General features: G+C 35.3%; 1 protein-coding gene across 6 annotated transcripts in view; it reads right to left on the reverse strand.

The window, feature by feature from the left end:
- The window catches only part of LOC150100946 (uncharacterized), a 322,775-nt gene that overhangs the window by 257,706 nt on the left and 49,488 nt on the right, over positions 1–15,581 (reverse strand). For all 6 annotated transcript variants that reach the window (XM_090402231.1, XM_090402232.1, XM_090402228.1 and 3 more), the window contains one exon: positions 1,793–3,999. In XM_090402231.1, the coding sequence (XP_090258357.1) occupies positions 1,793–3,899 (2,107 nt within the window). In that variant the 5' untranslated portion in view covers positions 3,900–3,999. The remainder of the gene's footprint in view (positions 1–1,792; positions 4,000–15,581) is intronic.

The raw sequence follows: 15,581 nt of genomic DNA on the forward strand, positions 1-15,581 counted from the left end.
GCACTCTTTCCTCCATTTCTAAGCTTCTTCAACAACTTCCGAATATCTTACCACCTTCTTGATATTTATTTTCTATGTTCTTGCCAAAGTCCTCCCATGACTTTTGTTTAGCGAGTTTTACACAGTGTTTAGCTTTCTTACATTTGTCTCTGTATTCTCTAAGAGCACAAGCTGACTTATATGCCAGGAACTATTGATATGCTTGACTTATTTGCCTGGAACTCTTGATATGCTTTCTTCTTTTCCTTCGCTGCCTCTTTAACTTCCTGTGCCCACCATGGAGTTCTGATTTTTCTATTCTTGCAGACAACCCCTAACCACATACCTCTCTGGCTGATCAATCATTGTTTTCTTCAGGGCTTGCCACTGAATCTCCAAGGCTTGGTTCCTGCATGGCAAAGCAATTCATAATGATAAAAAGTTATTACTTTGTATCATTATGAATTGCTCTGTCTAATTTTGCAAGTAAAAACTGTTTAATTTAAATCAAAACTGAGACGAGTCAACAAATTTGAGTAAAAATTAGATTAAAACCATCCAATCAAAGGGTTGTTATATGTATATTGCAGTGATTAAAAAAAAAAAAAAAAGACAAGTGCTTATGTATTTTTTAGGATATAATTAATGAAGACTTCAAAAAAAAAAAAAAAAAAAAAAGTGCAAACTCAATTTAACACCACAAATAAATGGTGCCTAGAGAACAATTCTGCACAAATGATAGCGTCACAAATGCCCAGAGAACGATTCCTGCAAGTGTGTATAGCGCCAACAGTGAAATTTGAAGGCGGTGGCATTACAGTGTAGGGATGTTTTTCATGGAATGGACTTGGCCCTCTCGTAACACTACAGGGAAATCTAAATGCAAAAGGTTACAAGAATAGGTATAAGAATAGCTAATCTCAAAGGATACAGTCAAACAGAATGAGTAGATTAGCAAAACATATGCCTGAAGTAAAAAGATATGGCGCTAATAAATAATAGAGCAATTTGGAAAAAAACTGCTGGTAGAACTAGTAACAAAATCTTAAAGCAGGTTGGACTGTTACAATATCCTGTCCTCTAAAGGCATATACAGTAGTCCTTCCTTATCGGGTTCGCTTTCCACAGTCAACCCCAGTCTGAAAATATTAAATGGAAAATTCCAGAAACAAATAAATCATAAGTTTTAAATTGCACTGATCTGGGTAGATTGATTACATCTCGGACCATCCTGTCTGGGATGTGAATCATCCCTTTTTCCAGTATATCCAAGCTGTACTGTATATGCTACCTGCCCATTAGTCACTTAGTAGCCATCGTTGACTATTGCCATATCGGAGTGCTTGTGTTCAAGTAATCCTTATTTTACTTAATAATGGCCACAAAGTGCAAGAGTAGTGATGCTGGAAATTCGGATATACCAAACAGAAGCCGTAAAGTGCTTCCTTTATGTAAAAAGGTGAAAGTCCTTTAAAAGAAAGAAAAAAAAAATCATATGCTGAGGTTACTAAGATTCCATTTATATTCACAGAACTTTTATTACAGTATATTGTTATAATTGTTCTATTTTATTATGAGTTATTGTTGTTAATCTCTTACTGTGCCTAATTTATAAATTAAACTTTATCATAGATATGTATGTATAGGAAAAAACAGTGTGTGTATATATATAGGGTTCAGTACTATCCATGGTGGTCTTGGAATGTATCCCTTGCAGATGGGGGGGGGGGGGGCTACTATACTAAAATAAAATGATATGATAATAATAATCATATCTTAAGAGATACTAATGTTTTATTTTTTAAAATTTTACCTTCAGAAATGGCAGCACTGTGAAAACAGCTACCTCCACCAGAGTGATTAAATTCACCATCATCACTTTTTGACCATAGTTGAGTATGTTCAAGAGGTTCTAATGTAACTCTAAGTTCTAATGCATTTTCAACCTGGGTTGTGGAATGAGAACAACACTTGCACTTTAAAAATTTCTCTTCGTTCCTTTCAGAATACTGATTTTTGCTTCTTATTCTTTGTAACGAATGGGAATTCTGAATATTCAGTCTACAATGATCGCCAACACTGTGGGATGTATGCTGAGAATAGCAGTGGTCCACATATATGTCTAAATTAGTACACTCAGATTTTGCACCAAGAAACTCTTTATGAATATATGTTTGTGGTTTCTGACTGTTATGGATTAATTTCATTTTATGTTTATCTTGAGAATCCATGTCTCCATTGTCAATATATGATTTGCTTGTTACTGAATGCAGCAATTTAGATTTGTTATTAGCATTTTTTATATTTCTTTTCACATATTTTTTAAAAATATTTGTTGCATTGACTGGTTGTTTCACTTGTTTCGTATTTTTTCTAGGAATAGAAAGCTGAGTTCTAGATTTAAGGTTATTATTTATCATTTTGCATGCTCTATTTTTGTTTAACTGATTAGGGAAGGATGAATTTAAATTTCCAAGATATCTTAATGTTCTTTTGCCTTGGACAAGTGCTCTATTTTTGATGTTATTAGATAACTTATGACCAGATGAACCTTCTTTAATAGCTTTTGGTAGCTCTTTTTTCTGTAAAATTTGACCAGTAGATACTTTGACAGATCGCCTATCTTCTTTGTTTAATAAATTCTGAGGATCTAAATTCTGAGCCCAAGAAATTTCTTTCAGAGCATCATACAAAAGTGTTAATTCATTTTTCCTACTTCCTTTTGACTTTTTAGATGGTTCAACTCTTTCTGGCAATTTCTGTGCTTCATTTGGAAAATGAACATTTATTTCATTATGTTCATGATTATCAGTATTGCTACCACTATTACAAATTAATTTATTTTGGATTTTTGTTTTTAAGGAATTTACAGAAACATTCCTTCCCTGAAAGTCTTCTGAAGACAACCAAGAACATAATGCTTTCTTATCTTCTGAAAAATTTTGCTGAATACCTGAAATTACATCTCCCAAAAATATATCAGTGCTAGTAGGAGGTGCAGTTTCGGCTTCAGAAGGACCTGAAGGTTCCTGCATATGTTGAGCAATTTTACATGGTCTATCTTGTGCCTGGCAAAAATTTTCAGCGCTGAAAATTTGTTCCGAGTTCCCACGTTTCAACCATCTATTTTCAAGATTTGTGCTGGTTTCAGCATTTTCACTAAGTGCAGATGAGCAAGAATAATTCTTTAACTTAGAATGCTTCCAAAATATATCACTTGGAACAGAGATATTATGCAATAGTTTTCTGTCATCAACAGGAAGTGAAAAGCTTCGGTTACCTGTCATTTCACTGGTACAAAATGAGTCACTTGAGCAGGGTAAATATATGTCATTTTTCTCATGAAATTCTGAATATTCAGAATTCTGAACAGTGCTGCAGGCCTGAAGGCATGCATCACCTAATTTTCTAGGATAAGTTAATCCAGTTTGCTCTAAGCATTCATCATAATTTATCTCTCTGTGTCTACTAAAAGTAGACATTTCATACAACTGTACTTGTTTATTTACATTCATTTGTTTTGACACTTTCCTTACACTGTCTTTTACCTCTTTTATTTTTAAATATAAATTTCCTGGAGAATCTTTAAGTTCTGAAAAAGCAGGTGCTCTTTCTTCAATTTCAACATTATGCTCCCATGAATGGTTTATAAAATTCCTTTTGGAATTACTAGCATTTGGAAGGGATTTTTTTAAGCTTTCTTGTCGTCCTGCTAAAATTAATGATGTGTTTTGGTCCAACCATGTAGGATCACATTTATTTATGTTTTCAATGGATGATGCAAGAGAATCTACCTCATTTAGTCCATTAGGAAATTCCTGAACAACAACTTCAATTTCATCATCAACTTTAACTACTTTGGTTACTTTTTTAACTGCTTGTAAAGGACTATTCTTACTTTTAGCCTTTCTTAACTTCATTTCACCCAAACTATATATCACAATGCTTTATGGAAAGATGCCACTTCATATTTTTTTAAAGAACAGGACCATCTGGTAAATGATGACAATGGTGAAGTGTCTAGAAAAGAAATATAATTTCTTAAGAATTTATCATATACTTAATAAAGGCAATATATATATATATGTTACGGTTAAAGTGATAAATCCTGTTATTATTAATAATTACCGGTTAAAGTGAATAATTCCTAGAGGAGTCTGGTAAATGTAATAAAAACATGTTTATAGGTTTTATATATAGGTTTTCATTCTCAATAGTAATTATAACGGCTTAGGGTAGTTTATAATGAAAAAAGTACGGAAAGTACTTCTTTTGCACTCAATGAAATCAGAAATCATTATAAACTAACCTAACCTAAACTAACCTTTATTGGTTGGAAATCATTATAAATTAACCTAACCTTTATTGGTTAGGTTAGTTTAGGTTAAGTTATAATGAAAAAAGTAAGGAATGTACTTCTATTGCACTCAATGAAATCAGAAATCATTATAAACCAACTTAACCTAAACTAACCTGGATGTCGCATGACGAACCCGAGTGTAGTCGTAGTTTGTCGTGGGCAGATTAATGTGGATGAAAGATAAATGTTGTTGTGGGCCGAGCTTAATGATTGCTGGCAGATAAATGGGGGATAACAATTAAAAGTTGTTGTGGGTAGATGAATGGGGATAATAAATAAATCAGAGAGGAATTGATCTGAAGTGTTTTTCTCCATTGATGAGGAAAGAGGTACAGCAACGACGTTTATCTATAATCCCCATTCATCTGCCCACAAAATGTTTATTTGTTATCCCCATTTATCTGCCCACAATCATTAAGCTCAGCCCACAACAACGTTTATCTTTCATCCCCATTAATCTGCCCACGACAAACTTCGACTACACTCTGGTTCGACATGCGACATCCAGGTTAGTTTAGGTTAAAATGATTTCTGATTTCACTGAGTGCAAAAGAAGTACTTTCCTTACTTTTTTCATTATAAACTAACCTAACCAATAAAGGTTAGGTTAGTTTAGATTAGTTTATAATGATTTCCAACTGATAAAGGTTAGGTTAGATTAGTTTATAATGATTTCTGATTTCATTGAGTGCAAAAGAAGTAATTGTCTTACTTTTTTCATTATAAACTAACCTAAGCTAACCTAACCTAAGCTGTCATAATTACTATTGAGAATGAAACCCTATATATAAAACCTATAAGCATGTTTTTATTACATTTACCAGACTCCTCTAGGAATTATTCACTTTAGCCGGTTAAAGTGATTAATTCTCATAAATTATTCACTTTAACTGGTAATTATTAATAATAACCAGTAATTATTAATAATAATCGGATTTATCACTTTAACCATAACATATATATATATATATACGTACATAATACATATATATATATACATACACACACATATATAACATTCCCTAAACCTCAACAAGTATGACTGTATCGATTTACTGAAAATCTAGAGACAGATATTTTAAGATCAAATTCATCATCATAACACTAAACATGGATAATGACCCTATGTTCTGGTCAATTTTTAATTTAATAATCTCTTTTGTGGTCTACTCAGGCTTCTCTTCCCAATTTGTTTATATTTTATTAATTATTTATGGCAAATTAGTACTTGTTAACCTCTCACTTTTTCTCTCTCTCTCTCTCTCTCTCTCTTTATCGAACAACAGATGGCACCAATCAGGATTTTAATTGTTTGTATTATCCATTACAATCTTAAACTGTTCCCACATTAATTAATTGTTGCTCTCTGTGTACTTGTGATAAAATGACTGTGTGCTGAAGATGCTGGGTATGAAACCAAATAAATATCAGCAATTAAGTAAATAAATATATTATTATTTTCTTATTATTATCTTGTGTTGCATATTAAAAAAAAACTCAGCATCAGAAGATTGCTACATATGTTGAAGAATATCTTGTATGCAAGACCACTGCACGCGCGCACACACAGGTCTTTCTTGTTCAGGTGGTCAAGATATCCCTAAACCTGGGCAAGTAATAAATGCAAAGTCACATTTACAAAGTTAAATCTTCATGTCAGGAAATGTGTGTGTTCTCCAGCCAGTATGTATGTTTTGCAGAGAGAAAAATATCCTGCTACCTCTGTATATGATCAGCTAACTCACAATCAGATGAAAAGCACTGGAGAAGAGCACACACAGTGAGGTAAGCAAGGTGCCTGTAGATCAGGAGGCTAATTATTATGCTGTTTCACTAATACCAGGAATAAAGGAAAGATAATAAAGCAATGACTCCGATTTTTTTTTTTTCTAATAAGAATCCTAAGCACAAGTGAATGCAAAACCTATAACACATTGGAGCTATGTGTAAACAAGTGATCAGTGAGAAAGAAGGAACCTATGATGTCTTTTCTTTTTCTTGAGTAGATGAAAGTTGTAGTCCTTAGGGAAAACTATGTGGGGAAGACTCTTCCAAAATCATGTTACTGTTATGGAAAGTGGCATCTTTCCATAACAGGAGACAAAACGAAATAGGAGGAGAAGTTGGTTAAGTATGCATATGCTCGAAGCCAGGAAGTGAACTGATGAGAACATACAAGTACTCATGAGTTTATATGCTTAAAAGGAAAGCAGAAAAATGTTCAACAGAACAGTTCATGAAAATATCTTTGAAGAGGCATAAGATAACAAATGTCTAAATATGGATATTCAAGACACTGATTATCACTCATGTTAAAGTTTTACGGAGAACACACACGTCTAGAGATAATAATAACTAAACTAAATTTAGCTGATAATTTGCCATGCCAATATTTCAACTTGGTAACCAAGGCATCTTCACGGGCAAAAGAAAAAGATATACAATTAAGGGCATGCATGCAGGCAGGATCCTACAGTCCTAACTGGTGCCTTTCCATGGGTGCAGTGATGAAAACTTGCTAAGGTCTCAGAATAAGTCTGCCATATTTTAGGTAAAGTAAGGCAGTTGAAGTTGTTCAGATCTGGTGACTATTGTAATGCTATGGCAGATTCTAGAAATATTCTCTCTCTCTCTCATTTATATCTGTTGCTATATAAAAGGGAAGTTTTGGTGCATTGGATCTGGTGATTCATGTCCATGGCACAGTATGCAACTCCACAATTGCTGTAGTGAAAGTGGTGGACATAATTTCTGTATTCTTCCCAACAGATACTGGCTTTTCTTCCTATTTGTCCAAGACAGAAAAGCTTGGAGGTTAAAGTTTACAACATCCCCTGCTCCAGCAAACTTTCCTATTCTGGACAAACAGGAAGAACTGCCAATATCCATCTGGAGGGACATTAAAACTACGTCCATTATCTACACAACAGCTGTTCTGAAGTAGCTGAAATAGCAGTAGCAGTCTGGTGATTTGTATCCACCATGTCGTGGATACAAATCACCAGATCCAATAGAGCAAACATTCCTTTTATAAAAGAACAGAGATAAATCAAAGAAATTATTTCTAAAATCTGCCAACAACATTACAACATGCACCACCAAATCTGAACAAAATTTGGCTGCCTCACTTTACTGAAAATATGGAAGAATGCTATTTTCAGACCTTTAGTGAGTTTCCATCACACACATAGAGGATGTCAATTAGGACTGTAGGATCCTTTCATATTGTCACTATTTGTCTTCTTGCTTGACTGTGTGCACATGCTTAGCTGTATTTCTTTGTGCCAAGATGCTTTGGCGACCAAGGCAAAATATTGGTGCAGTAAATTATCAGCTAAATAAATTTAGTAATTATTATATTTAGCTGATAATTTACTTGGTCACCAAGGCATCTTAATAGGCAAAAAAGAAATGCAAGTGCACACAGTTACACTAGCAGGAAGGCAAAAATGTAGACAGTATGAAAGGAAGGATTCCGTCCATTCTCACAGATGCATTCCAGTCACATTTTCAGCATGAGTGGCATAAAGTAAAAACAGTGGCATAAAGTAAAAATGTGACTGGAATGCATGTGCAAGAAAAGAGGCACCAGCCAGTCCTCGTCTGGATTGTTATTATTACGGGCAACTCCAGGGAGTCTTTATGTCCACACAACTATTCAACATTCTCACAGTATCTATAATACCTTGCCTTAAACTCATTCACTGTCACAGCATCCACCACAGACTCTGGCAGCCCATTCCACTCATTCACCACTCCAAAAGTAAAGAACCCAGCTCTAACACCCTTACTAATCACACTCTTGCCCAGCCTGAATGGATGTCGCCTAGTCCTCCCACAACCAGCCCTGTTCTCAAAAATATCTTCTGAATTAATTTTATAGAAACCCTTCAGTAATTTGAATGTCTCAATCATATCTCCCCTCCTCTGCCTATCAACCAATTTTTGCAACCCACAAATCCTCAACCTGTTCTCATACGGTTCATTCCACAGACCTGCTATCATCTTGGTCACTCGCCTCTGGGTCCTCTCAACCTCCTACCCATAAAGAAGAAACCTAGGTGACCAAATCTGGGCACAGTAGTCGAGATGGGGTCTTATCAAGACTCGATACAAAGGAACAATAACATACTTGTCTCTGCTTGTCAACGTATTCTTCAGCAACCAAGTGATTTGATGAGCTGATTTGGCCACTTTTGCAATGTGTCCCCTAAACTTCAACTCCTTACCCACCAACACTCTTAAATCCCGTGCCTCATTAATTTCCTGGAGTACAGTTCCACCAATGTAGTAAACTGCTGATAATCTTTTCACCCCAAAATGCATAACCTTGCATTTTGCCACATTAAACTGACATCCATTCTCCTTAGCCCAGACCTCCAATCTATCAAAATCATCCTGCAAAATTTTGACATCATCTGCATTCACTATTGCCCGACCCAACTTTGCATCATCCGCAAACAAATGAACTGTTCCTCTCAGATCCTTTCCTATATCATTAATGAACAAATTAAACAGCAGTGGTCCAAGAACAGATCCTTGTGGCACACCATTAGTCACAGGCTGTCTTGTGGACTCTACTCCTGAATAAACCACTCTCTGATATCCCTCCATCAACCACCCTCCTATCCATCTCACCAACCCTATATCCATCCCCATATACTGCATTTTACTGATTAGAATTCCATGTGGTATCCTGTCAAAGGCCTTAGCAAGGTCCAGTAGAATCACTGTAAACCCATTACCCTTATCCAGTTCAGCCGTCACTGTGTTATAATACGTGAGCAAGTTACTGAGCCTTGACCTACCCTTCACAAAACCATGCTGTCCCTGATACAGTATCCCATTTTCATCTATCCAATCCTATATTTTCCTCTTGACAATTTTCTCCAAGACCTTGATAACGATTCCTGTTATGCTGATTGCCCGGTAATTTTCAACAGCAGCCTTGGAACCACCTTTATGCAGCGGAACTACTTTCCACTCCCTTGGGACTGATCCAGACCGAGGCTCAAATTAAACAAGATGGTCAAGGGCACTGACAATTCTTTAGCCGCTTCACGTACGAAACGAGCTGGTATACCATCCAATCCCACAGATGCATTGACATTGAGGTTCTGTAATAGACTATTTACCTCTACTTCATTTATCACTATTCCAGTATAAGCTGTTGGTTCTTCCATTCCTGCAATGTCACCACCTAGATGATATACTCTTGCAAAGTGCTCGCTCAGTAATTCCACTATATCGACTGATTCGGTTACCTCCCTACTCTCAGCATCTTTTAAAATCATTCTGCCATGAACATTTTTCCTTTTACTTGCAACATATTGAAAAAACTGTTTGGGATTCTCTTTAGCCTGCATGGCCAATTTTCTTTCCTAATCCGCTTTTGATTTTCTTACCACCCTTGTTACCTTCCTGGCCTGAGTTTTATACTGTTCCTGCACCTGCTGGTCGCCTTTCTCCTTAAATTCCCTCCACAATTGTTTCTTTTTTTGCAGCTAAAGCTTAATAGAGTTATTCATCCATTTAACCCCTACTTGATTTATTATTTGGACTCTTGGTATACAGTCAACCATTGCCTCCTGCAAACACTTCTTAACCACCTCCCATGCACCATCAACATCCAGCCCTTGCAGTTTTACATGCCATGGCACTGAGCCAAGCACACTCCTAAGCTTGTCATACTTACCAGCCCGGTAATTCCACATGTACCCTGTCTTAATTGTAAATTCCACTCCTTTAGCCATCTCCCAAGTCATGACCTTATGATCACTCTCACCAATTGGTGGCAACATGGTCATGTTCATTACAGCCACATTCTCAGATGCAATTACTAGGTCAAGCACTCTCTGCCCCCTAGTATTTTCCACTACATGCTGTCGCAGATATTTGTCCCTTAATAACCGCATAAAATCCAATTCCTTCCTCCCATGTGCCCTATCCTCCTTCCAGTCAATGTTACCATAATTGAAATCACCCATAATAATTACCCTACTTCCACTCATTTCTTCTATGCATACTATCCCCACCATCTATTCCATCACCTGGTCTATAGCAGCATCCAATTGTATATTTTGTTCTGCTAGACTCTATCTCACACCAAATAGCCTCAAATGTGCTCTTTTCTCTATCCTGCAGTTCAACTTCTATACTCCTTGGCTGCAACTCATCAGCTATCATCAATAACACTCCCCCCCTTTTTATTCTCCCTGTCACTCCTGAACACGCTATACCCGTCGCATTCAATCCCACTAGCTTTATCATCTTCTGTCAGCCATGTTTCACTGATACTAACAACCTGTGGCCTAGAAGTGCCAACCAAGGCCAAAAACTCTTCCTTCTTGTTCCTAATACTCCTGGCATTAGTGTACATGAATTGCAGAAGCCAGTTAGTATCACCCCGACTTTGATGCCTTATACTAACTACATAGCTACATGCATTTTTAGGGAGATTTTTGTTGCACCTTCCCAAAACAGTATTCTAAAGTAAGGCATATTTTGGATTTCAACAGTAGAGATGATAAACAATGTCTTGAGTGGAAAAACACACTTTTTTTTTTTTAGGACAGGGGAAATGTAAAATCAAGCTTTTCAGCTTAATTTTACAACTTGCATTTGAAATAGCTAAAGATTATCTGCTAATGTATGGAAATCATGTCATTCAGGATAAATGTATGATAATCATAATACTGATCCTTTAAAATATCCTGTGATAAAACTTCAATTAAATGGTTCATATATTATTTTTGTAGGGATATTTTCTGTATGATTTTGAACTCCATGCACTACCTGAGATAAGCAACAGCCATGTTTCACTATTTTAAAACTGAGTGAAGTTAGATATTACATATACATCCAGTTTCTACTTTTTGAAATGGGACTCTAATGGGTCCTACCCCCACCTCTCCTTTCAGAAGAAGACTATTCCGATCCTTTATATCCAGTTTGCTTTTCTCCATACTGATTTCAAACTATATATCAACTAGGTTCATCTATTCTCTGAAGGATCATCTTCATCCTCTTATATGCACTGGAATGTATAAAGTTCTTTGTGCCTACAACTCAGCTACTTTGGACAGACCAATAGACCAGTAAATCTCTTAATATCTGAAGAACATAAAAGCTACATGGCAAGTCAGGACTGGCAGCCCATGCTCTGGATACTATTTCACACACACGATTAAATGGAAAAAGACAACTGAGTTACTTTTCTAGCGGTTGCTATAGATTTGAGAGACAATTTTGGAATCAGCTATGAAACACTCATCTAACCTCAATTAAGTATGACACCATTAATTTGCCATAAGATCTAGGACAGTGATGGCGAACCTTTTTACCCAGGTGTGTCAAACATGTTTTTTTTTTTAAAAATATTGACGTTGTTGATGTGCCACTTGCATACAGCCATTATAAATTTAACTACATAATCATAGAATGGTGACTTATACATATCATATTAGGCTATTTATTTAATAGGATATTGATATAAAATCTATGAATTCATATTATACAATTAATTTAATAAAGTGAAATTACAAACTTACATTACATTTAATGACTTTTCTGTTGCTGAGTACTGGTAGAAAGTCGCTTTATAGAAGGGATATAGTGTGTACATTTTAATGCTACACAGGCAGCGCTCAAATCATTGCTCAATCTATTTCTCCCTTTCGATTTGATATTATTTAAGGCAGAAAATAGAGTTTCACAAGAGTATGTTTATAGAAGTTTTTATAATATCATATGACTATGCAGAAATTTTAATGATTAAAAAGAAAATGTAAACTTAAAATGCTCGTTGTTTATAGTAGGCTAGTTACAAAATAAAATAGAAATAAGCTAACTACAAAATAAAATAGAAATAGGCTAACTATAAAATATAATTCTTTCAATGAACCGAAACCTACCTTCGCCTTAACTGAGAGCGATCTCACACGATTTATTGCAGTTTTTTCATCAGAATATCAACATCTTTCAACATCCAAGGTGTGTCACCTGAAACCCTCAAGTGTGTCAGTGCTGACACGCGTGTCATAGGTTCGCCATCACTGATCTAGGAGATGGTTGTTATAAGACGACATTTAGCCTCACTTCTCTGAAGTAACTTTATATTATTATTATTATTACCTAGATCGTACTTTGATAAGACATTAGTTCCTTTTTTTAGTTACAATGTGAATTTTTTCTATAACAATCTAAGTGTTGTATTTTTACCACAGCTGTAACATATGTTCTTAAGATATTTGTTAGTCCAGGAAATATTAATGACTCAATAAATAATTTATTTTATTCCTCCAGTGCCGTTTATACCATGAAGCACTGTAATAAATAACAAGCAATGCTTGAACATATTATGTTTACCAAATTTCATTAGTTTCCATCCAGCTAAGGAATTATCAATCCAGTGAATTACACAGTATCTGGTAACACATTAGTAACCTAGTATTTTGATTAAACCAGTTATTTCCAATAGATCACACTGATAATGAGTTAGAAGATAGTGCATTATCAGTGTGATCAGTAATAGGGATGCTTGAAGTACAGCCAAAGTGGCCAAACAGCATGTGATTTAATGTAATCATATTGAATAAGTTTGCCAATAAAAACTGAAACATATGAGCAATGAAACATATCATACTTAGTACTTTGCTTACATACTAAGCAAAGTTATTTCCAACAGATCACACTGATAATGACTTAGAAAATATTGCATTATCAGTGTGATCAGTAACAAGGATGCTTGAAGTAGCCAAAGTGACCAAACAGCACTGTTTAATGTAATCAGACTGAATAAGTTTGTCAATAAAAACTGAAACGTATGGGCAATGAAACATATCATACTGCACCTTAAATATATTCACTGTTTCAGCACTCACTAGAATCTGGGCAATGCATTCCAATCATTCACCACTCTCCATGCAAAAAACCTGCTCCTAATCCCCCCCCCCCACACACACACACCTTGCTCACCCTTCTTATACAGCTTCCAGGGAGGACATATTGTTCTTTCCCTGTCTTTTTCTCCTTCTATGCAAAACTTCTTCTACATTAATCTGGTAATAACCTTTATCAACTTATATGTCTCAATCATATTCCCTCTCCTATCTCCATTTCTGCAAACCACATTTTCTCAATCTGTCTTCATACTCAATATTCCAGAGACCACCTCAGTCAACTGTCTCTGTACCCTTTCCAATACAGTCATTACACCCCGAGTTACGTAAGTAATGCATTCTGTAAACCTTTATGTAACTCGAATTTTATGTAAGTCGAATTTGTAAATTACATACATACAATAAAATGTTCAATGGCTACTCATACTGCTGTCTTACATTAATTTTTTTGCTATTAATCAGATATTTTCCATTTTTGGAGTGTTTAAAAAAAAAATTCAATTATCAAAAAAATTATCAATTGTATCTGAATAATGTACATACTGTAAATATGAAAGTAAGAAAAATACATAATATAAAAGAATATAAAATCTAGCTGAAATATTCATTTTTCAAATTAAAAAAATGTCTTGTGATGGTTAAGTTGGCTGTTCTAAGGAATGCTGTTCTGCAGGAAGTTTTACCCTTTTTGATGTTGAAGGCTGAGGTAAGGGTCATCTGAGTTGTCATCTTGACTTTGTTGTAAACGGAATCTCACAAACATGTCTAGAGTAGATTGTGTGGTCACACGCTTCTTGTCCTCGTAGATGGCCTTGTAGCTAGACATAGAGGCTAACATTTTTGAACCATTTAGTATTTGAATCCATCAATTCTAATTTTGCTAACGACATGTCTATCAAGTTAAAAACCTCGGCTAGTCCCTTTGTTGTAAATTTCTTTATGTCTGGCGATTCAATCGGCTTAGTATTTTCTTCGGAATGCCTCCAAATGAATAAGGTCATCATTAAGACTGTCCATTGTTAAACTATATTTAGTCACTCAATTAGATAATTTAAACTGAAATATATTGATTTTTAATTGACCAGTGATTTATAAGCATACAATGCCAACAAGTTTTGCCATCAGAGCTGTTCGGCTTCTTAAGGGCTTATAATGGTAAGAGAAAACTCAAAGTGGCTAGTACAGAGAAAATGGAGTAACACTATCATATAAATTAAAAAATTGAAACAGACGCATAACATTACACGCATGTAATGTGTTGTATTAGTCACTGTTGTATGAGCACGTTCTGTAGTTATGAGCGAAATGAAATTCTGGCAACAGAGCGATCATATTAAGGTTTTCCATATGTCAGCTATTATCATTCCCAGGTTTCTGTTAAGATTTTCTCCAGAACGGAGGACTACTACGGCTTCCTTGAAGTTTCTAAAATGGAAGCCTTCTAGAAAATGCATGGAGCTCCTATCCCACTCATTATTGTGAGTGGAATAGGAGTAGTAGTCCTCCGTTCTGGAGAAAATCTTAACAGAAACCAGAGAATGATAATAGCTGACATATAGAAAACCTTAATAAGATCACTCAGTTTGCTAGAATTTCATTTTGCTCATAACTATAGAACGTGCTCACACAACAGTGACTAATACAACACGCTCCATGTGTGTAATGTTTTGATTTTTTAATTTATACAATAGTGTTACTCCATTTTCTCTGTACTAACCGCCTTGAGTTTTCTCTTACCATTATAAGCTCTGAAGAAGCCGAACAGATACGTCAGCGAAACTTGTTGGCATTGTATGTATATAAATCACTGGTCAATTAAAAATCAATATACTTCAGTTTAAATTAAGGTCACAATTAGTTAGTTCTCATCATCATCATCATCAAATTCCTGACATGTACCCTCAATGGATGTACAGAATATGAGAGTACTACATTCAAAAAATTTACATCATTACTAACTTCCTATCTACAATTTTCCTCCAAATCAGTCTGTTACTTGTCAAGACTCCAACATTATCAGATCTTATATTTCTATCGTCCAAGGCACATTGTACCGTTGAGATGAGCTCTGCTAACGCATTCCTGGATGCTGACAATCTTTGCCTCTATTATATAAATGAATGCCTCTAATCTTTCAGAACTCTCATATCTGCAGTCTCTAGTCTTTGGTCAAGTGTTTTACTTCTGACCCAGCTCTCAGATCCATAAGTTAAAACTGGTTTGAACACTGTCTTGTATACAACTAATTTAGTGTTTTGACTAACTTCTCTCTTATTCCATATGAATTTATTCAATTGACTTCCTACCATACCAGCTTTGTTGATTCTGTTGTCTATTTCCAT

The sequence above is a fragment of the Typopeltis vanoorti genome, chromosome 12, assembly GCF_054136105.1.
Source record: "Typopeltis vanoorti isolate ZY-2024b chromosome 12, IOZ_Tvanoo_1.0, whole genome shotgun sequence".
NCBI lineage: Eukaryota > Metazoa > Arthropoda > Arachnida > Uropygi > Thelyphonidae > Typopeltis > Typopeltis vanoorti.